The following is a 24440-nucleotide window of genomic DNA, read 5'->3' as shown; positions in this document are numbered from 1 at the left end:
TACTTGCTACACGCGATCAATCCATACGGCCAGCACGACTTCTTTAGTTCACACGCGAATAGTTCTCTTGAGTATCAAGCTATTGCCATTGTGTGAGTCTACTCGGATTGAAACAAGATTTCTTCTGAGCCCACTTCTACTTTCTCAAGCGTCTCATACTCGTCGTCGATATCTTCCAAGCCAAAAGCACCAGCGAGCTCTGCTTCGACGGCATCTTCGTCCGTATCCCCTGACTTTTCATCGATATACGATATCCAGCAATTCTCATCTGTCTTCTTCAAACGAGAACCGTCCACCTTTGATGAGAAGCGCTTAAAGTGGATCTTGCGGCACTGTAACGCATAGACGCGCTCTCCCGGTGCAGAGTAACCCAGACTCTCGCTCGATTCTTTTGTGATGCCCATGCCAACCTCAACATCTCCCACACCATCTGGAAGGACTATCGGTACTCCTGCTGCTGCACCAGCGATTGTTGCAGCAGGTAAAGAAGCTGAAGGTGTGAACTCAGTCGTTTTCGTGCCATCTCGCTCCAACGTCGCGTCCGTCAAAGTCTTGAATCCACAGATCAGATAAACATATGTCTTTGGACGTTGATTCTGCTCCTCCATCCATTCACAGGCTGTCTTGTCTTTGCACACTGTTGCGAAATAAGACTCTGGATTTCGCACTTGGTGGATGAGGCACAAAGGGCTCTCAATGGTCCTGGAACTGCCTTTAGAGAGGTTTGTAGATGTCGATAGCAAGCTCAATAAAGAGAGCTCAAGTTTTGTTCCGCGAGAGCGCTTCAGAGTGTCATTGAAGTTGTGGAATGGCTGGATTGAGACCTTCATAGGTGGTGAGTCGCTTGGCGTAGATGTGTTGCGAGCGTTTGCATCGTGATGCTCTGCGAACTTCGATGCCTTGGGCTGGAAGAAGTTGTCATCCGGATATAGAGGATTGGTGATAAGACGGCCTAGCTTGACTTCAGATAGTGCGATAGGGTGTTTGAGCTGGAGGGTGGATAGTACACCTGGTGCCATGTTCGCAACTGATGTCAAAAAGAAAAACCAGAGACAAGATACAGTAGTACCTAGGTAATCGTGTTAAAGAAGCGAAGCAGTCAGGTCGGTCACTCACGACGCGAGCGTGTGTCAAGAGCTCGCGACGGCTTTTGTTGAGGAATCAACTAGGAAGTTGGTTCACACAGTACGCCGGCCTGCAGCTCCCTAGAACAGCGTGGAGGCGTGAGATGGGTGATAAGACGGTTTCGGAAGACATCCATGGATAAGCGAGATCTACTCGATATCATTGGACAGGCACCTCGTGACCAGCACTAGCTCAAATTATGTCACCCAATCAGATCTTGTGGACCTTGAGCCTTCGCGCTGAGAACGCCACCGAGGGCTAGACTTCAGCTGACCCCCAAATGGCTTGTTGATGCATATGCGCTCCTCGAAATCTGACGTCTTCACATAGGCAACCTGAGCGTCCGCAGCCCACATGTCTGTCCTACTGCGAGCCGTAGCGTCAGGGCGAAGGCCCCGCTTAAAGACTGCCTGCGGAGAAGTGTAAACATCACCTTTCCGTTCCCCATCTCCAGGATAGCTATAACCAAGTCTTTCCAACCCCCCGCGTGCACAAGAACCAGCAGTGGTAAAAGACCAAATACCTAGGTATGGACACGGAGAGCGTAAACGAACAGCAGGCGCAAGTAATTGCAGAACGACAGCAATTGGAAGAAACGTTCGAAGCGGCAGATGTCGACACACTTCAAGGGTTGATAACACTGCTTGAGAATAATGAAGGAGCAGGGGACGTCTGGTGCCTATCCTCTATACGCTATTTCATGTTCCTTCGCACCATGACAGAATCGGACCTCAATCTTGCAATCGATGCAGCTTACAGGATTTTATCACTGCATGGAAAAGATCACGATATGCAACACCGGGTTCATGCGAAAGTCAGCAACCTTTTCATGATCAAGTTCAAACGAACGAACTCCAAAGAGGACCTTGCATGTGCGCTCTATTGGTTACAGTGTTCGATTCACGCTATTATGCCTGTGCATCGCGAACTGTTGTTGTCAAGGCACAGGCTCTTAGTTAGTATCCTGGAGCAGCATGATTGGGTGCTTCATTTGGCAGAGAACGACTCTTACGACCCATCAGACATCGAGTCTTCACGGACGCACTTGGAACAATATCGCCACGCAGTAGCCGAGGATGCTCGTAAGGGAATCGTCTGGATCTTGACTTCCCATGGAAAGGCTTGGTGGTCTTTTGCCATTGCTCTGATCAAAGGATGCCGTGCCCAGAACTTCCAAGATGTCAATGATATCACTCGTTGCGTTCGTTACCTTGAGAAGGCCCTCGGCAAAGTCCAGACCCCGAGTGCCAAAGCCGACTGTTGCGACAAGGCATCAATGATGCTCAATCTTCGATACGAAGCTACGAACGACCCCAACGATGTCAAAAGAGCGGTGTACTTCGCGGAACTGATTCTGGATATCTTGCCAGCCGAGACAGACAGGGATCGGGCCCTTCACCTTCACAACCTTGCCGTTAAGCTACGAGTATTGTACTCTACCACACGAGAACCAGAACACTTGGCGAAAGCAATTCCGATCGCAGAAGAAGCTGCAACCCTGTTACCACCGAACTCGCCGAAGCTTCTGAAGTACGAAACCGAGAGTGCATCGTGCCAAGGACTCATGTACCTATGCCAGGGAGAAGTGATATATTTAGACAGAGGGATTGAAAAGCTCGATGAGATAGAGCATCTAGCTGAGGGGAGGAGTGATTATGCTCAAGAATACTGGAACGTTCTCACAGGCCTAGTTCGATTCCGATATGAGCTGATGCAGGTCAAAGAGGACATTCATCGCGCGATTGATGCTGCAAGGAAGTCATTGGATCGAACACCACTCGATAGTTCTCAACTTACGAAGCGCATGCACAACCTTGCTGGCGTGTTGTGGCTAAGGTTCGACCGAGAGGGTGCTGAAAAAGACTTGGAAGAAGCGATACAGTGCGCGACTGATGCGGAACGAAACACGTCTGATCAAAATCATTTTACTGAAACAATACTCAGTACATTATCTGGTCTGCTGATCGCCCGCTACATGAACAAAGTCGATGCAGACGATCTTAACAAAGCTGTGCTATTCGCGCGGAAGGCGGTTCATCTCGGTCGGCCCACGAAGCTGGAGTATCTCGCCAATCGGAACAACCTGGCACGGATCTTGCAAATCAGCGCAATGAGCCCCATATCCCAGGCCGACTCTTCGAGAAACATAACCGAAGCCGTTGAACTTTTTCAATCGGTCGTTGCTCAGACGCTCCCTACTGACGGAAAACTCCCCTCGCGGCTTCGCAATCTTGGTAATACACAATTCGAACATTACAAGATTACTGGTTCTGTCGAGAGTCTGGAAAGATCTGTTCGCAATCTAAGCAAATGCGCACACAACCCCGTTGCTTCGCCTTCTTTGCGAATTGAAGCAGCTAGAAAAGCTGCCGACATCCTGATACTGCAGGCCAACTTTGCTGAAGCAGACGTTCTGCTGCAACTTGCCGTTAGTCTTCTCCAAAGAGTCAGTCCCCGATCTCTGCAACAAAAAGATCAACAAGACGCAATATCAAAATTCTCTGGGATGACTACGGTAGCTGCCTCAGTAGCACTACAGGCGGGTGCAACCGCTGAAAAGGCTCTCGAGATCCTGGAAGAAGGCCGGGGCATCATTCTCGGTCTGCTGTTCGATGTTCGCTCTGACATTTCGGCCTTGCGATCTCAGCATCCAGATCTTGCTACTCGATTTGAGCATCTTAGGAGCAGCCTCGAATCGTCTGCTGCACAGGCCAGTATTGAAGATGCGACTTCCGGCACGAACGTATCTCTCGACTTCACACACCGGAACAACATCGTAAAACAGCTCGATGAGAGCATTGCGCATATTCGCGAACAAGACGGATTTCTTCGTTTCCTTGCACCGCCCTCAATGAAGGAGATGCAAGCTATAGCATCAGCTGGTCCTGTCATTGTCATCAACGTTAGTGATTATCGCAGTGATGCTTTCATTGTCGCATCCTCCCATCTGGAACACGTTCCTCTTCCAAATCTGCAACTCGACGCAATCAAGACTTGGGCCACGCTCCTGATGTCGCGTAAAATTACTCAACCGAAAATGTTCGAGCTGCTTCGATGGCTCTGGGATGTCCTCGTACAGCCTATACTTGAGGCCCTACAGCGTTCAGGTTTGATATCGCATCAACCATCAGATAAGCCGCGTTTGTGGTGGGTGCCAAGCGGTCCTCTGTGCTCCTTGCCCATCCACGCAGCTGGGAATTACACCAAGAATTCGTCATTCATCTTGATGGACAAAGTCATATCCTCCTACAGTCCATCCATCAAAGCGATGATATACAGTCAGCGCAACGCAAAGAACATAGCCAGCCACTTGTCTTTGCACCGACCCCTCATAGTGTCCATGGGAACAACGCCTGGAGGCAGCGATCTTCCTTCCGCAGACGAAGAAGGGAAACTGGTTCGAAATGAACTGTCGAAACTACCCACCATTGAGGAATTACCTGAGGTACGACTGAAGCCCAATAAAGCCGCTGTCATAGCAGATATGAGTCGCGCCACAATTCTCCATTTCGCGGGTCATGGCATGTCCGATCCAAAAGACCCACTCGAAAGCACGCTTCTCGTCGAAGATTGGCAGCAAGACCCTCTCACCGTAAAGGACCTGTTGTCTTTGAGGCTTCACGAAAAGCCACCGTTCATAGCATATCTTTCGGCCTGCTCGACTGGGCGGAGCAGTGCTGATAAATTGATCGACGAAGGCTTGCATTTGATGAGTGCGTGTTTGCTTGTCGGCTTTCAGCATGTCATCGGCTCCTTGTGGGAGGTGTCAGATAAACATTCGGCTGAGCTCGCACAGCGCGTTTTTGCAGCCATGGTGAATGCGGAAATGAGTCACGAATGCGTGTCTATATGTTTGCAGGATGGCCTCAAACCGCTTCGTGATTCCAAGAGCTTTGGTGTGTTCAGGGACGGGTTTGGGGTAAGTACTAGAGATGCTGGAGAGCATTGGCGTGGAGGCGATCCCAGAGTATGGGCGGCTTATATACATATGGGACTATGAACAGGTAAAGAGATAGCATACGACTGCAATCGTCTATAATGCTATTGTGAGCGGCTGCTCATGTTTGCGAGATCGCTGATCGCATGACCATTGCCGCACGCTTCTCGGTCAAGCGTGGCATTAGCGCGACAGAACTTCAGCTGGGCAATGCAACATGTCTGCAAGAGTTGTAAGTCTTGAGTAATCGTGACCTACCTCATTCAAGAGTTTTTTTTGCGCATAAAAAGAATACTTGGGTGTTGATCAATTGTGGTAATCACGAATGGCTCATCGCGCTACATCGTCGCAGTAATTGTTGTTAATGGAGTGGGTGGTAAGTGAGCCCTGGCATCGCCGAGGACCTGCAGCAAAGATGGAGGATGTGTGTTAGAAGTAGACTGAGCTGTGGACTATCATGCCGGTGCCTGATTTCCCCTGATGCACGCTCAGGCCACCGACATCCGTCGCATCCGCGCTAGTGTGGGGAAACAAGTAGCTTGGCGCCCCTCATGAATCTTCCACCTGGGCACCTCCGCAAGGAAAAGTTACAACTCCCGAGGTCACTATCTACGACTTCAGGACGCTCGACATGCCACACGCAGCAGATTCAGACGATCCAACGCTTACCACCACCCATGTCGCTGTTCGAGAGGCGCGCAGTCTAGCCAATGAAGCCACGCTTAGCCAATTGACTTCAATGGTGAGCCGTGACTCTGCTGCAGATATTTCTGAAGTCTTGAAGCGAGAGGCAACAGGGTATCCGCGTCTGGTCGATGAGCTCGCCGTAGCGTTTAACTCGTCCCTAGTTGATGAGACGCACAACGAAGATCACCAGCCTTCCGTTGCGAATGGGCTACTGGACCTGCCAGTGGATGGCTCCGTCAAAGTCACTCACTCTTTGGACAGATCGATTCTGCATATGGTACATACAACACCAGAGTGCGACGAAGTTCTCAGCCATATATCCAAAGAAATGGCGGCAGCATTGAACCAGTTGATACGCGGCGGAGAGATCCTTTTTCAGCTCCACGACACCTTCGTCGTCGAGACCGGGCCGAGCCATGTAGTCAAAGTCGCCCAGTCTCTTGATCCTGATCACATCGATAATTTACAATACGTTGCCACACATGTGCCGGAGCTTCCGATCCCCCACTGCCTAGGCGTTTTACGTAGTGACCAAAGGACTTATCTGTTCATGTTCCGAGCAACAGGCACCACACTTGAAAGCATTTGGCCAGATCTCTCCGCTATGCAGAAGACATTCGTACAGGAGCAGCTGAATTCTTTGTTCCGGCTCCTTCGCACTCCTACCGCTGAGGACTGTGGATCCGGTGTACGTCTAGGAAGTTTTACGTCGGGGTTATGCAAAGATCTTAGGAGAACTCAACGCATAAGCTCAGCACCTCTACGCACCGAAGCGGAATTCAACGACTTCCTTCTCCAGCACCCCAAGAAAACGGTAACGCCATGGGTCAAAATGCTTCGGAGCTCTATGAAGGACGATCATCGCATTGTAATGACTCATGGTGACTTGCACCCCCGAAATATCATGGTGACTCTGGAGGATAGCCAGGCTATTCCAGTGCAGGGTGAGGTGGTGCAAACTGAACATAAGGTCGTTCGAGTGTCGGCTATCATCGACTGGGAGGCAGCAGGCTGGTATCCAGAGTCCTGGGAATTCGTCAAAGCCGTGAGCATGATCGATCCTCGTGGCCCCTTAAGTGACTGGATCGACTACCTACCCACCGACGCTATCGGATACTTCCCCATGGAATTCTCTATCGACCGTCTGCTCGACCAGTGGCTTGGCTGATGAAGGGAATGGCACGCCCTGGAACGCATGGGATTATGGAGCAAGAGATAAGCGGACCCGATGCATCTCGCACGCAATGCCCACTATAGGCGTTGCCTTCATTTAGTGTTGAGATCGTAGTAGACGCAGGATGAAGAATGTCATATCTATGACGCACGAGCTCGGGGGCGGTGACAGGGACCCGCAGCAAAACGGAGCGCGTGGGGAAACAACACCAACAACGAATGCGTAGCAGTCCCACACCATGACGGACGCGCAACATGAGAAGTGTAGGAAGTGATTGATCCATGGATCAAAACGTCGATGCGCGAATCCCCCTGATGCACGCTCAGGCCATCAACATCCGTCGCATCCACGCTAGTGTGGGGGAAGCGAGATTCGGGTAAGAAGATGGGGCGGAATGTAGTTAGTAGGCGGTTTCAAGCTCATGCATCGAAACATGCTGCCTGCGCGGAGGATTGCTGCTGGGCCTTTTGGCCCCAAGAGTCAAGGCACCTATAACGCAACCCCGGCCGGCTGATCTGGTCGTAACTTCCCAGCGCCAGCCGCACCACATTTTGTCGCAATTTGTTGTCGAGGAGCAAAGTTGCCATAGCTTACCTACAAGACTCAGACCGACTACACCAGATCTCATTACCTTTTCCGTATCAGCACTCATGGCTCCGACGCTGAGAACCAGGGGCAATGCGCAAGCCTCGAAGACTGTTGCTAGTACTGGAAATAAGAGAAAACGAGGTGGAGCTTCAGCTACACATGCGGATCCGGCGCCAAAGAAACAGAAAGGGAAGAAGACAGCGGATGCTGTTTCCGACAAACAAACAGCGGATGCTGTTTGCGACAATCGAACAGCTTGCCAGAAAGCTGCTGAAGACGAGGCAAAAGCCAAAGAGTTCCGCATCAAGTTCTATCCGGAATTCTACCCACCGCACCCAGGAGATGTCCCTGAAGAACATCAGATAAAGTTCAAGCATATTCAGCAACTGGGCAAGATGAGCTACGAGTCGTATGCGATACAACCTCGACCTGACACCATCGACAAGCCATGGGAGCTCGAGAACAAGAGGCGGGCTAAGCAGATGATCTACTGGGCTGTTCGATCGAGGGATGATCACCAGAACGAGGATAGCTGGAGAATGGAACTTGAGCCCTACGTCTTTAAACGGTTTAAGATCGAAGTTGGATGGTATGATACATTTGATCTACTTCATGTCTCGCACGCTGACCGAAAGTAGCCAAGGATGTCGGAGACGTCTGTGGGAATCTTGCATCCAGGTGGATCCGAAACACAGTAACAGTCGAACGATGTCGCTCGTAGAGCGTCAGAAACGTCGTTCAGGATGCTCGTGTGAGCCATTGGCAAAACAGCATAGCATGTGAGTCGATAGATTCACCAAGCAAGCGAATCACAGCTGATCATGTGATTAGTTTGAGTACAGGACTGACCGATATCTTCACGTATCGTATTGGCGAGCGAAGCCTCATCCAGAACGACCCGGAGAATCGTCATCGAATTAAGAAGCAGCCTGATCGAGTCTACGGACTAAGAACTACCGAAGCTATGGCGGAGAGTTTGCAGCAACTACACATTTCCCACTTGGGAGAGAACACTGCACTCAAATATCTGTCTAAGAGACTGACTATGAGCTGCAATCCAGACGGTGGTGACCAACCCTGCATATACCCTTTCCTAGCGATGGAAGCCAAGAGCCACAAAGGCGATGGCAATTGGAAAGACATCGAGACGCAAACAGCAATACCGATACGAAACCATCTGTACCTACAGCTGCAACTTCAAGATGACCCGGACAACAAGATGAAGGTACCTGGAGGCCCGCTATCTTGGTTTCTTGCGTACAGGGGAGAAGAATGGAAGGTATACGGATGTTACGTCACAAAGTCTAGTCCAGACAGTCTGCCTTCTTACGTAAGTTGATACATGGCTTTTCCAACGGGTTTACTAATATCTCGGCAGAAAGTCATCCTTCTATGGGAGGGGAGCATCACCCGCCACGATGCAGCACTCCAATTAGTTCTCATCATGGACTACATCGTTGATTGGGCGCGTGACATCTACCGGCCCAATATCATTAGACAACTGAAGTCTGTAGTAGACAAAGGTCAGCAGTCATCCTACACAGTCACCGCAGACCCCGACATCCTCTCAAGGACTGGTTACGCCAACTCTCGGATTGGCGATGGACCTTTCGCTGCCATTAGCAGAGCTGAAACGGCTGAGGTGCTTGCGAAACCAGCCTTCGATGCGATAAACTCCACTATTGTGCCTTCTTTCGAACCCCTCTTTAAGAGCACTGGAAATCATATCGATATTAGGGTCTGGGACAGCGCCAAGTACGAGTCACGAGTACGAGGACTGTATATCACTGAAACCGATGATGATGCTAAGAAAAATTTCATGGGCGCGGGCTGGGAAAGATTGAGAACGGTTCATGCGAGCCGTTGTTGGTTCTTCTTATCCAGCGCCCAGGGACTCAAGATCATCGAACAGGCATGGACCGGGCTCGAAAATACCAGAGACGTTGAGGATCTTCCACAGCAGAAAATCTTGGTTTCGCTTTATTTGCGATACCGTCAAGACAGTGACGGTGCACCTATTCGAGAGTTGACGTATATTGCGCTCACTGAGTCAGTCGCTGAGGGCATGTGGATAATGGGCGACGCAGTGCAGGAAGAGCTAGTTGTTCACGCCGACGTACTTGAGCTCAAGCTGCGTGAAGCCTGGGCTTCAAGTCCTGAGAGCTACTTTCGGCGTTACGCCAGCGACCAGACTAACGTGCTTTGTGCCACCGCATCTGAACAAGAGAAACTGGATGGTCGTGTTGCCCTCAGCTTTCACAGCGACCGCGAGGTCACGCCATGGGCAAGACGTCTGGATACTTTCATCAAGCGCACTTGTGAGAATCCACGAGCGGTGCTTCACAAAGCTTACGCACCATGTTACCAATACACAAAGGCCTATCATTCGCTTTCAGTGAAGCCCTATTGTGTCTCCGACCCTACCCAAGACTGTGTTTTCATAAATGCAGCAGCGATGTCCACCGGAATATGCGCCTACATCACGAATTCAGCATCTGAAGAAGTCGACACTACGTGGGTGATCAAGCATCTTGTGCAGATGGTAGCGGTGATTTGGAACTGCGAGTGGCGAGATGGAGAAAACATCTTCCACAAGGGAAGAGAATCTGTCGACGATAAGATTCTACTCTGGATTGTATCGGACCCTCAATGGGATGTGTACGCTGCAATCAAGCCTACATTGGCAAAGCCTAGTCTGAACAGAGTCCATGAACATCTGGCGTGGTTCCGCAAAGCGTTACTCGCACACAAATGTGGAAAACATGATCCAGACGATTGGTACAGAAAAGGGTACAGAAATGTTCAAAACGACATTCAGCACGCTTGCAAGAACTGCTCTCTCGATTACTTGTGGACTTCTGAAGCCCCTGCATATCTTTACTGCGACGAAGACTTCATGCCAGAATAGCTTTCTCAGATCAGTCTCAGATAGTCATATGTGTACCAATGTATTTCACTATATCTAATAGCTACATGAACAAAAAAACACAGATAGAGAACATTTGCAGTCGACTTTCAAAGAAAAAACCAGCACCCATTACATCAGCTTCGCATCCACAAGCTTACAAGCAGCTAAGAACACTTTCTCGCTGGCATATCATCGTCTCCGACACATGCATCACGATAAAGCATTGCGCAGTCCGTCCGAGACAAATTCACGTGGAAGGCGCGATGCTAATCTAATGCTGGAGAGACGGAGCATGTAGGCATTATCCCCAAATGACGAGATGGATGAAGCAAAGAGTCTGTGATACTATCTAGGTAAATTTCATGATGCGTAAGAAGTTCTTGGCTGCCTGAAACACGCCAATGAAATGTCAGCCGTATCCATATTCACATCCTCAGCGCAGGCGACTACATACCATGTAGCTCTTTGAGAATGAGGGCATACACCCTAGCATCCCGCGACTAAGAGCAATGCGACCGTGGATAGGTAAGCGGTTGCCTTCTCACCGAAGGTTCAACCTTGGTACGGCATCAACGCTAACCCGTAACGACCAACACCCATACGTTGCAAGGGCTTCTTCAAATTTCGCGCGCATAACTTGTAGACCACCAAATCGCTTCCCCTTTACTACTTCGACGCCTATCACGACTTCACCTTATCCCGCCACTATACAAACGACCAAAAAGCCATCCTTCTGCGCTTCACGCCTTCAGGCAAACACCACAAATACGACTTCGCCATGCTATCGCAAATGCGCACTCACATCACATCATGGTGGCAAGAAACACCTTTGCCAGCAGCTGCCGCAACGCCCAACTTCCAGAAGTGGTACAACTTCCATCAAAACCGCCGGATGCCATTCGTTTGTGGTAAAGCCTCTCGACCTGGCGTTAAGCACCAATGGGCGGGCTCATTCCGCCTCGTCAGCTGGAACGTGAACGCCGATGCGCCGTTACCAAAGTCCCGTATGTCCTCACTACTGCAGGTTATCAAAACCACCGGAGCTGCAGATGTCATTTGCCTGCAAGAAGTATCAAGAGAGGGTCTTACAGCCCTGCTTGAAGATTCCTGGATACAACAAAACTGGTACATCAGCGATGTCAACGCTTCGGCTTTCGGAACCCATAAGTTCATCAGCATCACACTGGTGTCCAAGTTTTGGGTAGCCACCGATGGTATCCAGCTAGGCGCAATCTGGAGGGTCGCATTACCTAGTCGTTTTGGACGAGACGCGTTGTGCTGCGATCTGATCCTCAACTCTTCGGGCAAGCAAACGTCGGAGAAAAAGCCTACTCGAATTCGGCTTATCAACGTCCACCTGGATTCATTGCCAATCAATCCGTCGATGAGGCCGCGTCAAGTCTCCATCTGCGCTTCATACCTCGGGGCTGCTGGCCAAGGGGTCATCGCCGGCGACTTCAATTGCATTCTTCCGGAAGATGACGAGCTAGTCAGTAACAACGGTCTTGCGGATGCGTGGGCAGAGCTTCATCCGAATGATTCAGGCCATACTTGGGGCGTGTACGGTGAACAGTCTTTCCCACCAAACCGGTTGGACAAAGTTGCTCTGTTTAACCTCAACCCTTCAGCCATGCGCATCCTGCAGACGAGCGAAGTGAGATCCTGTGGTGGAGAGACGTCGGCCGATGGAGCGGAATCGGGGTCGGAAGCGCATTTCAGCGATCACTTGGGTCTTTGGTGTGACGTTGGGTGGGCAGAAGACCGACCAAACCAGGAATGATGCGGCGACTCAACCAGATGCCGAGATAACTGGAGTATGTTTGCGAATGTATCGCGCATTACTGGCTTGCAACACCGTACCCAAGCCTCGGGAAATAATGTATCCATAGCCCGCATCCCTCTCCTACTCGCGAGCGTCGGCCGACGGTGGCCCTCCAACACCGCCGACGCCCGTGAAATTTCGGGGTCGGCCGCCCGACATGCGACACCACCATCAGACCCAGACCTCAACATTGCCCAGACAGGCAATACACGTCGAAAACCATCGAAACCCTTCGGCATTGCGGTGCGACAGGCCCGACAGCCATCGGGGCGCCGGATTTGATGACGATGCGATGCCCCGTCTTGTCTGCGACTAGAAAGACGGGGCGATTTCCTGGATGTTGCTTGGCGAGACCGGCGGGTTTTGAGAAGGGAGGACCGAGACCGAGATCGAGGGCGCGCTGGGGCAGGTTCGGCACGTGATGAGTGACGGGTGACACGGTCAGTGTCGGCATCGTATCGCCGCCTTGGATATCTTCAAGGCTGACTTCATTTCACGATGCTGAAGAACCTTGGAAGCTGGAAGACTGCGCGATGCCGACACCCCAGGCATTGTCGGTTATCGCACGCTAGCCGATAAGACCGCCGACTTCACCGAAGCAGGAGGCCTTTGATCGATGCCGCAACGAGCAACGATCTGGATGTAGTTTTGCGAATATCAAACACGCGGGAGGGGATGAAGATCGCGTGAAAGTCCCTGTAAAGAAGTTCGGCTTGTATCTAGGTATAATCTTCAATCGTCTTTATTTCCATCTTGCCCAGGTGGTCACACATCTTGGCACGTGATCAACAGAGACACCGCGATCGCACCCTTTTCACTCAGCAGCCTTTCAAGAAGCTACATGACAGTCATGCAATCCATCTTCAACAGCTTTACTATCGTTATCTCAAGGCCGGAGGCCGTTACAGCTGCTCGTTCCGGTCTGCCTTGTCCAATCAGAAGTGAAGCTGGCCGATCCGGCTAGACTGAGGTCCCTGCATGCAGGTCCCGAGCGCAGACGCAGGGTCCAACCGGTCGTCGGCGAGAAGGAAAGTCTGGGGTGTCTTGACACACCTTTGCACTCGCTATCGTCAGAATGCAGTACTAGACTTGTCAAAGAACACACTTGATCATACACTAGATGTCAGAATCCAACTCCAACCCCCTACGTCGAGGCTGAAAGAAGGTCAGGAGCTGAAGACCAAATCGATCTGACATGCTTGAACCTCCACCGCCTTCTCCACGCGACCTCAGAACAGCCGAACCTCGAGCATGGGCCATGGATCTATCCCCCGGCTCGGCTTCCCATCTTGGATGACACGAACATGTGGTTGGTTGGATTGGTTGGAAAGCACCGCCTCGTCTTATCAGCTAATCCGGGGGACTGCCATGAAGCATATCGGCGTATCTGCAATGAGCCGTCGGCCCAAGCCCCTGGTAAGAGTCAGAAGTGATGAGCATAAAGACGCGGTGATGTCCTTCTAGAGCTCTTTTGACCGATCTTATACTGAATCAAAGCTGTTTTGAACATCATCAAAGTAAACTTGAAGTACAGGACATCAAGAAGGCACGAGCACATCTCCAAGACTTACAATTGAGGTTTCTTTTTCGGGAGTAACAGACCTGCAGGTGAGTACCAAGTAAACAATAGATCTTGCATACAGCTCCGTTGGAGCCACGACTATAATGCAGGGTCTAGAATCCACACTCCATGTTCCGCGGAAGCACAACCCACGAACGCAAGGGAGATCTACAGGGGAAGAAGCGGTCAGCTAACGTGTATATGTATAGCATCGTTACACATACAGACACTACTATCCAGACAGCCATCGTTCCGCCGGCAAGCATACCCAAGCACAAACACCTATCCAACCAATTCCCACGAACAACCTGGTGTCAGATTCAAGATGTGCTCATACACATACTCGTGGTATTACTGTAACCACGATTACTACATCTGGTACGCCCTTTCTTTCCTTCCCTCCACCTCTCCCAATCCCCAGTTCCTCAAACCGCAATTAACACCACCACAGGGCCAACAGCATCGAAGTCTGCTCCTCGCGCCTCCTCTCAGGCTACTCCTACGACGCCTGGTCCATCGACATGTGTTCCAAGATGAAGATCGAATGCGGCGGCTTCTCGAATTACTACTGCACTGATTGTTCAGAAGACGTGGCGTTGGAGTTTGAGTTGGATGAATTATAGAGTGGAAGGCCCAAGGGTGGACTTCACCTTTCCTTTCGGCTGACCGGGAAGACAAGCGGGTATGCAGGGTGAGTGAATGTGTGGAGTGGAGTGGATGCGCGGAGACGGATTACACGTCCGATGGCAAATGGCAGGGAGCTGACTTGTCCTGCAGGGCGATTTACACGTTGCGGTCTTGACTTCACATAGCGTTGTGATGGCACGCGTGCGCGTTTGCAGTTATTGGTTGGATGAGGCTCACCGCCTTGTTGATGCACGTCCTGTACCGTCAGCCTCGTGCATGCTGCATGCAGCATCAATCCCACGCGGTACTTTCCTTTTCACGTTTTCGACCTGTGTTAGACGCGCTATACCTTTTCATTATATGATTTGGCTTATCGGCGCACGCAGGCGCGGTCACCGGCTCCTAGGCCTTGTTCGATGTGGGTTTCTTGGGATAGGCGTTCGGGATTATGGGAGACTTTGGTCAACTTGTTGGATACTGTTCGTATAAGCTGAATTACAGGACATACTGCTGAGCGCACGCTGTATAGCAATGACCCAGACTTCAATCTGCCTTGTTCCTGCCTGTAACGTGACGTCCAGTCCTCACTCTGTCAGACTATCCTCTGCCGTCTTCGGGCTGACACCGTATCCTTCCTCCAATGTCCGCTTGACCTGCTCAGCTCGCCTCCTTGCATCGATGTACATCATGAATTCCTGGTAGGTCCTTGGCATGACCCTGATGTTCTTCGGTACCGTGAACGTATAGTTGAACTGCCCTGTCGGCTTGCTGTGGCCATGCTCCACGTCTCGCACCTTGGAGTCAATCCTAATCTGCACTCGTGTGTATTCGGCTTGATCGTCGACCTTCTCATCCGGTGCGCCGATCAGCGGCGGGTCTGTGTATACGACCGTAGCCGTGAGGTATAGTATGCTACCGACGGGCACTGGGTTTTGGAAGGTGGAAGGATCGAGGGAGACGAAGGTCGGGCGAGCGTGTGCGAAGGCTGCGGCAGCAGTGAAAGCGAGTTCGAAGGTCTGCTTGAGAAGGAAGCCACCGAATATCATGAAGTGATGGCGATTGCGGTATTGCGGTTGCATGATTGTGGCGGTCTGGAGACGCGTCGCATCCATAAAGACAACGTTATCGGGTTTGCGTAGGTCATCGTAGGGGTCTGCGGTTGTTAGTTGGGCGATGAGTAGTGGTAGCGATACGACTGACCATGATACTGCAACTGCTTTTGCCAGAAGGCGTGTATGAGGTCGCTTTCAAGGTCGTTCGGCGTATGCTTGAGCAAAGAGGTGTCCCGACGCTCCTTTCGCACCTTCGAGTTACGCTCGCCCAGAGCATAGAGACGTTTCTCTTCGGGCGTCTCGACGATTAGAGGATTGACGTTTACGGGCCTGCGGACCAGTTAGCTGCCAGAATCCTTACCCACTATATTGATCTTTACCTCTTGGTGCCTGGATCTAGCGAAACCATGGTGAAGGTGCAGTTAATCAAGACGTCCTCGTCTTTGGCCTGCTCGCCCTTCTTAGGTGCTTTGGCAACCTGCATCGTGATCTCCAGACTGCTTCTGCCAGTCGCATAGGTCACACGGCCAGATAGTTCTAGATCGCATATCTCGGTTAGTGGGGAGTGAATGGTAATGCGGTCGCAGCTAGCCGTAACAGTAGTCACGTCGTCTCCGGTATGCTTGTACCTGTTGCAGCATTCAGACCAGGTCAGCTACTACGCGTAGCTGTTGAACGCTTACGCAATGATGCCAGAGAGAGCATCGAGATCCATGAAGATGGTTCCGAGCCGTATGTGCCCTGAGGCGTTAAGATACGTGTCGAGGATCCATGGGTCCTGAGCCAGCGGGAGTACAACCGAATGGTAGCTCTCGCTCATACGTTTCCCTGTCAGCTTGCGATCTTTGGGTACTTCGGGCTTTCCTGAAGGCTCCGTAGGTTGTTTCCCCTCTGACTGCTGTTGGCGCAAGGCTTCTATCCATGGGGTGCGCACGCGCATCGACGTGAGCTCTCGAAATACGCCATCGGTGCGTCGCGAGGGGCTGCAATGAAGATGTCTTCGACCAATTGAGCCCGCGACTGCTACTGGAGAACTGCAAATGGTGTTTTGGGGCAATGCAGCTTGACTGACGCGCCGAAGCGCGTTGGTGGTGAGGCTCCTCATGTTGCGACGCGAGGTGGAGGTTGCAGGACTCGCGAGCCCGCGAGGAAGCAACAACCCTCAGGGTGCTTGCCGAACCCATCTCTTGGCACCGATAACGATACATCACAATCTCAGACCCCGTCGCTCCACCAATCTCTGCAATGCCCATGTCGCTGCTTTCGCCTCCTCCACAGACCGGAGTCTGGTTGGACGATAATGTCGAGATCAATCGAGCTCGGGCGCGCAGTGCTCAGCTCGCCTGCTACTGATCACGAGCTTTGGCTCACAACATTGATCACCATCTCACCAAAACAGGATGCAACTTACCTACAGCAAGTAACATCAGCCGAATATCTAGACGCGTTGACATCTGGTGCTGTATGGGTGAGCCGTGGACATGACATGCACATTGACATGACGCTCAGTCTACGCGATGAGCACTTGCCTAACAAGCAGCTGCAAGACCTCGCAAATGCCGTTCTTGGTGCGCCGGTGAGTATAATTGCTCCTGTTTTGGGATGATATTGACAAATTGTAGGTCTGGGATCAGTTGACGTTGACGCCAACGCATCGAACAGATATCGCAATGGACCCCGGGACAATACGTCTGGACATCAACCACTCCTCAGTCACGAGCATGCAAGAAGGAAAGAAGCGTCACCGACTCTTCTCGGATGTTCCAGCGGTAGACATTCAACCGCCCAAGGGAATCGCGTCAGTCTCACTCCTGTCCATACGCATTTGCATGGACATTCTGGAAGCAAGCCCGCGTAGGAGGCCCGCAGTGAAACGAACGACTTCATCCCCGGGTGAGCGAAAGGTAGCGACTCTAGAAGAAGAGGACTCTGATGCACTTCTGTACGAGATTGAACTCCAGGACTTATCGCCTGCTGGACACATTGACCGCACGTCAACTGCTCCGAGGGCTTCTGCGCACAGGAAACGAAAACGACCAGCTACAGAGGGTGTGGTATCGACTCAATCAGCATCACTTGAACAGGCAGAAATATCGAAACGAAGGCGCAATCGACCGACAAACGATTCTGCGGGGCGGCGAAAGTCCCACACGAGTCCCAAATTACCAGAACAGATAGAGATTGCCAGCATGGTCGATGGAGCGTTGCGTTTGTCGATTTCTGGTACTCTCAGCAAGGCCCCGCTGGGACTGAAGGCCAAAGCGAGCACTTTCCGCCTAGGGTTGGCCGATGTCGTTCCTGCGATATGGAAGACCGGATATCTTGTCGTGAGAGAAAGATGTTTCTCATCCTGTGTGCAGTGCTAACTCGTAAGCAGGCATTGTCCCAAAGAGCTCATCTCCTACCTACCATTGCTTGTTCCATACGCCGAATCGGCAGCGTAAAGGCAGCATCCATCTCGTTAAGAGACAAGATAAAGGACTTGAAGATGGTTGCGCACCAAGCCTTGTCAAGTCGCTTAGATTCAACACTACCTGACGCTGACTATGAGGCCGCTGAAGCCGAGTCAGCCATCGCAAGCCATCTATGGGTACAGTCCCAAAGAAGTCTCATGGATAAACCCATGGCCCCGATCAAACCGTGTGTGGCGCCTATTGTTCAACAAGCCCAGCCAGACTCTGACGACATGCTCGCGGATGAGGAACAAGCCTGGCAGCATACTCAGCCCACTACATCATTCCAGGCTGACGGCCTGCACGAGTGTTTCGAGGATGAGTCGGCATTGACAGCGGGTCCCCAAGCGACCCAACAACAAGCGCGATCTCTTGACAGCCCAGACTTGCTCTTCGATGTTCGCGATGATGACGACCTGCTCCTCGACTCGCATTCTCCAAATGCAACATCGACTACAGCGTGTCCAACGAATGAACAGCTTCATACGCCCGGCAGCCCAGCTACATATCCACTCTTTACACCTGACATGTATGTTCCGCAGTCGGGTGCCTCGTCATCTCAGACTTTACAACCTTCGTCGCAACAGCAGCCGAACGCCGAGCAAGAACTTTTACATCAAATGTCAGCTGAAGGTGACGTTGATCATACCGAGGATCTGCTGCTAGTCTCTTAGACACAAAGGGGTCGCACTTGGACTTCAGCTCACTAGCATTGTTGTTACAGAATAGAGTTTCGGCTGTATAGATTTTCGGCCGAAGCGAGCTAACACCCGTTTCATTGAGGAAGGGCAGCATCACGTGGTCGTTGGTATGGCTCCGAAGATATTTATATCCGGTTACTCTAAATGTGGCTTTTCATAGTCGGCTCTGTTATTGAGCCTCACGGAACTACCCTGCGTTCCTGCATTCTGCCACCGGTTCTACAATAGCATATGGGTCGACTTTGGGAACAATCACCCCATGGGCCTATCGTCGACCATCCATCGAGTCAGCAATGGGGTGATGCACGTGTAGGTAGATCACGGCTTCCAGGAACGCCCTTCGAAGAAACCGCCACAACCTCGCAACACGAAGCATGAATCGTGTACATAGACGGCCTTCCTTACTCCGGAGTCCTCCTGCACTCTAGGATTGCTTGGCTGGTGGCTAAAGCTGCACATCATCCTGCAGGTCCTGCACTCAACAGGAAAAGGACCTGTACATCTCGAGTTGGTCCCTGACGGCGTGCGCCTCCACAGAACGATTGCTCAACTCCGATCCAACTGCCGTGGCGCGGACTCAAAGAAACTTCGACTACCAGAACCCCTTCTGCACCAGACAGACTGGTCTTGTTCGTACTTCCGGAGTGAACCGCGTGGCGTAAACAGGTCCGCCCAAACTTTCCTGTCACTCAACGTCGCCGATGTCCAATGATTCGCGTCCTCCGCTGCCGAGGTTGCACTAAGCGAACCAAGTTTTGTTTCGGAATGCAAACACTCACGAAAGTTACCACATACTCAGCAGCCGGCAAAGCGAAAGCGGCTGCTGTATGTCGGAGGTCAGCGGCTCTTCGTGTAACATGCCTGCGAGAGCTGCGAGACGGCATGACATTGTTCTGCAGCTGTTGTACGCTCTCCAACGTCGACCTCTTCTCTGAACGTGATTCGCGCCCCACCAGCTGCACGGGAGGTGATCAATTTCGGCTATCGGGCACAGGCCGTGCCACGTCCTGAGAATCTGCGATCGGAGGAAAGCACGCTCTGTCTCCACCTCACTACTGTTATGTGCCGTCGTACCAACGGCAGGTTTGCGAGCATGGCGACACATGTCAACTCGGCTCTTCCGAGTCTACCACTCGAACGGGCCATCGGGTTGAAAGTTTTGCATTTCGCAACCGCCTCCTGGGTTTGAACATGGCTGGCTGTTGTCATGCTAATGGTATAGTCCTCTTTCATATACACGGCACGGCAGTCCCTACAATCGAGGCCTTGAAGCGCGGCGTTCGTCGCTTGCGCAGAACCATTGGAATGACAGGGCGCTTCGAGTCGAGAAGGTGCCTTGCGAAGATCCATCACCTTACATCATGGTGGAGACCGACAATGTTTCGTCAATCAATGGTTGTTGTACCGATGCTCTGGATATGCGGAACATGCCCAGAGCGTGTGCGACATGCCCATCCTGGCCAAATCACGCTTCATCAGCGTCAGCTTCCTCCCCGCGGAGACGCCCTCGTTGCCGTGTTGGCGTTCTGAATGAACTCAAATTACCACCCGTACCATATGTCTTAATACCCGGGATCAGTCGGCCAAGGTACCAGAGTTGAGTCTGCACGCTAGCTTCGCGATGACATCTGGCCCCATTCTAGGCCGCATGACACTCGCCTCTGGCCGTGCAGTCCGCGGTGGTTGTTCGTCGCTTGCAATTCACATCCCGCTCACGAATTCTATCCTCGCACGTATTCGTAGGGAAAGCACGGTCCTTCGGAGATCCATCAGCCACGTTTGTAACACAGCAGGAGACCACGGCCTGTTGGGGACAGATGCATGACTAGCGGGCCGCGTTCGCTGCGCGAGTGGCTAGAAGGTCAGGCCGAACGGGATTCGTGAACTTTGAAATTACTCGAGGCCACGCCGCGAAGCCACTACACCTAGGCTAATAGGCCCAAGCCGTATCAAGGTCGTTTGCATGAAGGGGCCAGAGCTGTGGCGTGGAAAACTGGATTGGCGCCATGGGCATCTCGGCATGGAGAGGGCGGAGCTATGTGATCGGTCCCAGCAGACGAGTGTGGAGACTTCGTGCGACGGGGTGTCGCTGTCATGCCTCCCGCACCAGACTAATCAGGCGCAAACTATGTCCTCCACTTCAGCGGACGTCTAGAAGGGAACACTACCCACCGGAACGCATTCAGGTACACACCTGCAGAACCCTCTTTTCACCGGCTACCCCTCCGATCGACTTCTAAGTTTTGACTGCTGCGAGGAGAACCTACATATACCATTACCTCCGCATACGCGCGATTGGACCCCAGAAAAGTCATTAGCTTACAAGACGCTGGTCACCTCCTGACTTGGATCCTCAAAACGAAACACCGAAATCGCCTTCCTGCGTCGATCTGCGGTGTATGATGCAAACCACTTGACTGTGACGAGCTTCATCCAAGAAACACATTCAGGGCGATTATACCAGTGCGGTTCCGCTCGGCTGATTCCATCTCACTTCACTCCTCTTCTGTAAACGTAAGTAATGAGTAATCTCACTCGTTCATCAATGCAACAAACATGACCAACTGACAGAGTGCAGCTTTCACAGCTGAGGAAGTGAACGTAAGGCGCATTATCAGCCTCACGAGAGTACGACACATCTCAAAACACTCAATCAACAACTGCTTCGTAATGTTGAACCCAGAGATCGAGATCAAGTACCCGCTGGGGAGCAGACCCGCTATATCTTTTCTTCCTGCACTCATTGTAGGCTCATACATTGTCAGCCTCATTGGTGCTTTCACAACTGTAGAGTTGCTACATCGGAGAGTTTCAGGAGCAGGATGGCGGTCGTGGTACGTTCTGATCTTACTTCGCTGTACGACAACCACTAACTCCAGTTTAGGGTACAAGTAGGAGGCTGCGCAGTTTCGTTCGGACTGGTGGCTATCTGGTGTATGCATTTCGTCGGCAACAGGGCGATCGTGCTCGGTGACGGAGAAGAAGAGATTCAACTCTACTACAGTTCGACTTACACCGCTGTATCGGCTGTCCTACCGGTGGTCGTCATGTTCTTGGGACTATCGGCTGCGGATAAGTTCTACAAAGGAAGCAAAGGATCTCTCGTTCGGTTCGCATCACTGGGCGTATGCGGTGTTTGCGGAGGAGCGGCTGTAACAGAGATGCATTACCTGGGAAACAACGGCACTACCAACTACCGGATCATCCTCAGCTGGCCACACGTCGTTGGAGCTGCATCTATCGCTGTGGGCGCTTGTCTCATTTCGTTCAGTCTCTTCTTCCACTGGAACAAGCATTGGATGAACAACGTCTGGCGACGAATCATCGTGGCCGTCGTACTCGCTTTGGCCGTGTGCGGCATGCACTGGACTGCGGCAGCTGGCACCTGGTATGAGATCCGCGGCTACCACGACGGGCCTGGTCAAGAAAGAAACACGAACCTCATCATCTCTCTTTGCCTTGTAAGTCACACGTTCTACGAGCCTCGCGCATTGCTAATCGAATTCAGTGCCTGAGTGCGTGTGCTGTATGCTTCCTTCTCGGCTTCATCAAACAGCGTCAACGTCGATTGGAAAAGAACCGAGCTCAACAGGTCGTTCTTGCCATCGCCACATTCGATCCGGAAGGAAGACTGCTCGTCAGTCAAAGCGGACTGATGCCATGTCAGACCATCACCCACCAGTTCCACCAAAGAACATTTGACGACGAATTCAACACATCGCATCCTGTGTTCCAGTGGATCTTTAGAGTATCGCGCAACTGGACCGGCATTTCCGATCTCATCCCGACGATGCGAGAGCATCTACAAGCGACAGGATACCTCCAAGCGCCTACTCACGGAAGCAACAGCCGATCGTCTCTGGAGGCCGATGACGACATAAGCTACTCGGCTACATTCCGGGAGCTGTTCTGTGTCACAGCGCACGAGATTGCGCAGACACTCGACACGAGCCTGCAGAATCTTGGAAATCTTTATGAGGAGGTCTTGACAACGGGTACGGTGATGAACCGCGCAATCTGGACAGGCAACTACGGTAACAAGACCATCGTGGCTGCAGACGTAGCGACAAAGGACCTAGAAGCTGGAGCGGTCAACCCCATCCTATTCGGAAGAGGTCAGATGCTTGTACTTACAAAGAAGGTCGACACCATCGAGGCACATCGGCTACACAACCTTGGATACGGATTCGCGAGTGTCGAGCAGGTCAGCGATCACCTGGCGCGCAGCCTGCAGATACAGCGCGATGATCTTGAGAACCTCGTTGGACGCCTACAAGCTTTCAGTGAGAGGCAGCTATCCCTTCCCAAGAAAGGAACCTACATCGGATCTTTCCTCGTACAGCCCAAGCCCGGTATGAGAGGCCTGGACGTCATCGTACCGCGAGCTACACCTGGTCGCATCCCGATGGTGAAGCTGAGCAGCGACGAGCTGGACAGTCGGCAGCTGAACATCCTCACGACCTTCAACGGTTGCAGTCTGGACGACTGTTTGGTGCGCATCAACAAGCGGACCGCGACCGACTCAGAGGACGATCTTTTCCTCGACAAGTTCCGCAACAGAATCATGGAACTTCTACGAGACTGTCCCGAAGAAACTCTTCATCGTTCAGTGTTCTCATCGCAGCAGATTGACATGATGCACGGGCAGACCGAGTCCAGCCAGGCCACCCTTTTCGCTTTCTGCGGTATCAAGGAAATTTACGTGCAGTCGCTGCAGAGCCTGACACTGAAGACTATTCCCCTTTCCTTTTTCCAGACGTACCTGAGGTCACAGCCAGGATGCGCCGACCACGCGATACTGGCGCAGAAGAACCACAAAGAGTTTAGCAGCCTCCGACGCGTACCCTCCATTACGAAGATGCCACCCAGCAGCCGCGGCGGCAAATGGACTCGCGGTTTACGTTCGAAGCGATCGAATTCAACGGAGCTGAGCTGGCAGCAAGCAGACACGTGTTCGGAGAAGGGTCTGGTCAACTGCACCACGCATTCTCAAGCTGAGCCTTCGTCGCATCCATGGGGAGGCATCATGGTCACTTCGACCCAGAACATCCATGTGGACGAGACAAAGGCGGGTGCGAATGTAGAGCTCCACGATCTTGGTGTTCGCGCCAATGTTGGTATGGCGGAGACGGAGCAACAGACGCTGGCAGACCGACTCATGTCTATTACCACTGCGTTCCGCGACCCGCACGCGATTCGCCCGCCAGGCTACCACGGTATCCGGAAGTAGACACCGTTGATCGGTGGGATGGTGTCTTTTCAACAGTTCTTTTTTTTTTTGCAGCATTACCGGCGTCGAGGTTGTTGGCATTGGAATACCCTTCATAATGACATGCGATGACACAACGAGGGACATTCACGATTCACGGGAAGGCGTTTGGGATCTGGGAGCTGCTTCAGGGCTTTGACAAAAGAGTGTAAAGCTTGTAATATGTATATTATGTAGGAAGAAGAATAAAGTAGATGTATTGGAACAAAGACAAGATGAAGCATATGTGAAGGCCAGAGGCGTCCGATAACGCAGACCGACCCGCAATGGTGGGAGGCTTGGCGAATGACGCTCATCTGAACTTTCTATGCCCCACGCGCGAACTGCCCAAAAAACATTGACTCAATTCCGGCTGCAAGCCACTACCAAAGTCCAGCTAGTGTGTACGCCCTCTTACAGCATACATCCATCCCTGATCCCATTGGAACCTCCAACAACCCGCCACAATCGCTTTCCACCCATCGCGACCAGCCCGCCCTCGCGGCCCCTCATAATGTCTTCGCCCACCACCACCACACCAACCCACAAACTCACAC

The 24440-nt window shown here is 51.9% G+C and overlaps 9 protein-coding genes across 9 annotated transcripts; 7 read left to right on the top strand and 2 right to left on the bottom strand.

The window, feature by feature from the left end:
• Positions 1-98: 98 nt before the first annotated feature.
• Positions 99-1019, bottom strand: J4E92_008298 (uncharacterized protein; the record flags this gene model as incomplete). The annotated part of the gene is made up of 1 exon (XM_051499651.1): positions 99-1019. The coding sequence occupies one exon, from the start codon at positions 1017-1019 to the stop codon at positions 99-101; it is 921 nt and encodes a 306-aa protein (XP_051350027.1).
• A 1016-nt stretch (positions 1020-2035) lies between these two features.
• J4E92_008297 (uncharacterized protein) lies at positions 2036-5298 on the top strand (the record flags this gene model as incomplete). Its single annotated transcript, XM_051499650.1, has 2 exons — positions 2036-5044; positions 5197-5298. 2 exons carry the CDS (start codon positions 2036-2038, stop codon positions 5296-5298), a joined length of 3111 nt encoding a protein of 1036 aa, XP_051350026.1.
• A 395-nt stretch (positions 5299-5693) lies between these two features.
• Positions 5694-6917, top strand: J4E92_008296 (uncharacterized protein; the record flags this gene model as incomplete). The annotated part of the gene is made up of 1 exon (XM_051499649.1): positions 5694-6917. One exon carries the CDS (start codon positions 5694-5696, stop codon positions 6915-6917), a length of 1224 nt encoding a protein of 407 aa, XP_051350025.1.
• A 656-nt stretch (positions 6918-7573) lies between these two features.
• Positions 7574-10419, top strand: J4E92_008295 (uncharacterized protein; the record flags this gene model as incomplete). Its single annotated transcript, XM_051499648.1, has 3 exons — positions 7574-8100; positions 8343-8841; positions 8890-10419. 3 exons carry the CDS (start codon positions 7574-7576, stop codon positions 10417-10419), a joined length of 2556 nt encoding a protein of 851 aa, XP_051350024.1.
• A 406-nt stretch (positions 10420-10825) lies between these two features.
• On the top strand, positions 10826-12199 carry J4E92_008294 (uncharacterized protein; the record flags this gene model as incomplete). Its single annotated transcript, XM_051499647.1, has 2 exons — positions 10826-10834; positions 11063-12199. The coding sequence occupies 2 exons, from the start codon at positions 10826-10828 to the stop codon at positions 12197-12199; spliced, it is 1146 nt and encodes a 381-aa protein (XP_051350023.1).
• Positions 12200-14127: 1928 nt separating this feature from the next.
• Positions 14128-14425, top strand: J4E92_008293 (uncharacterized protein; the record flags this gene model as incomplete). The annotated part of the gene is made up of 2 exons (XM_051499646.1): positions 14128-14180; positions 14254-14425. The coding sequence occupies 2 exons, from the start codon at positions 14128-14130 to the stop codon at positions 14423-14425; spliced, it is 225 nt and encodes a 74-aa protein (XP_051350022.1).
• Positions 14426-15013: 588 nt separating this feature from the next.
• On the bottom strand, positions 15014-16421 carry J4E92_008292 (uncharacterized protein; the record flags this gene model as incomplete). The annotated part of the gene is made up of 4 exons (XM_051499645.1): positions 15014-15582; positions 15630-15811; positions 15862-16110; positions 16165-16421. 4 exons carry the CDS (start codon positions 16419-16421, stop codon positions 15014-15016), a joined length of 1257 nt encoding a protein of 418 aa, XP_051350021.1.
• A 730-nt stretch (positions 16422-17151) lies between these two features.
• J4E92_008291 (uncharacterized protein) lies at positions 17152-18608 on the top strand (the record flags this gene model as incomplete). The annotated part of the gene is made up of 2 exons (XM_051499644.1): positions 17152-17772; positions 17859-18608. The coding sequence occupies 2 exons, from the start codon at positions 17152-17154 to the stop codon at positions 18606-18608; spliced, it is 1371 nt and encodes a 456-aa protein (XP_051350020.1).
• Positions 18609-21305: 2697 nt separating this feature from the next.
• Positions 21306-23865, top strand: J4E92_008290 (uncharacterized protein; the record flags this gene model as incomplete). Its single annotated transcript, XM_051499643.1, has 3 exons — positions 21306-21469; positions 21520-22096; positions 22144-23865. The coding sequence occupies 3 exons, from the start codon at positions 21306-21308 to the stop codon at positions 23863-23865; spliced, it is 2463 nt and encodes an 820-aa protein (XP_051350019.1).
• Between the last annotated feature and the right edge of the window lie 575 nt (positions 23866-24440).

This window comes from Alternaria infectoria (genome assembly GCF_024043175.1).
Source record: "Alternaria infectoria strain BMP 0036 chromosome Unknown scaffold_16, whole genome shotgun sequence".
Classification (NCBI taxonomy): Eukaryota; Fungi; Ascomycota; class Dothideomycetes; order Pleosporales; family Pleosporaceae; genus Alternaria; species Alternaria infectoria.
This window is presented reverse-complemented; position numbering and strand designations above follow the sequence as displayed.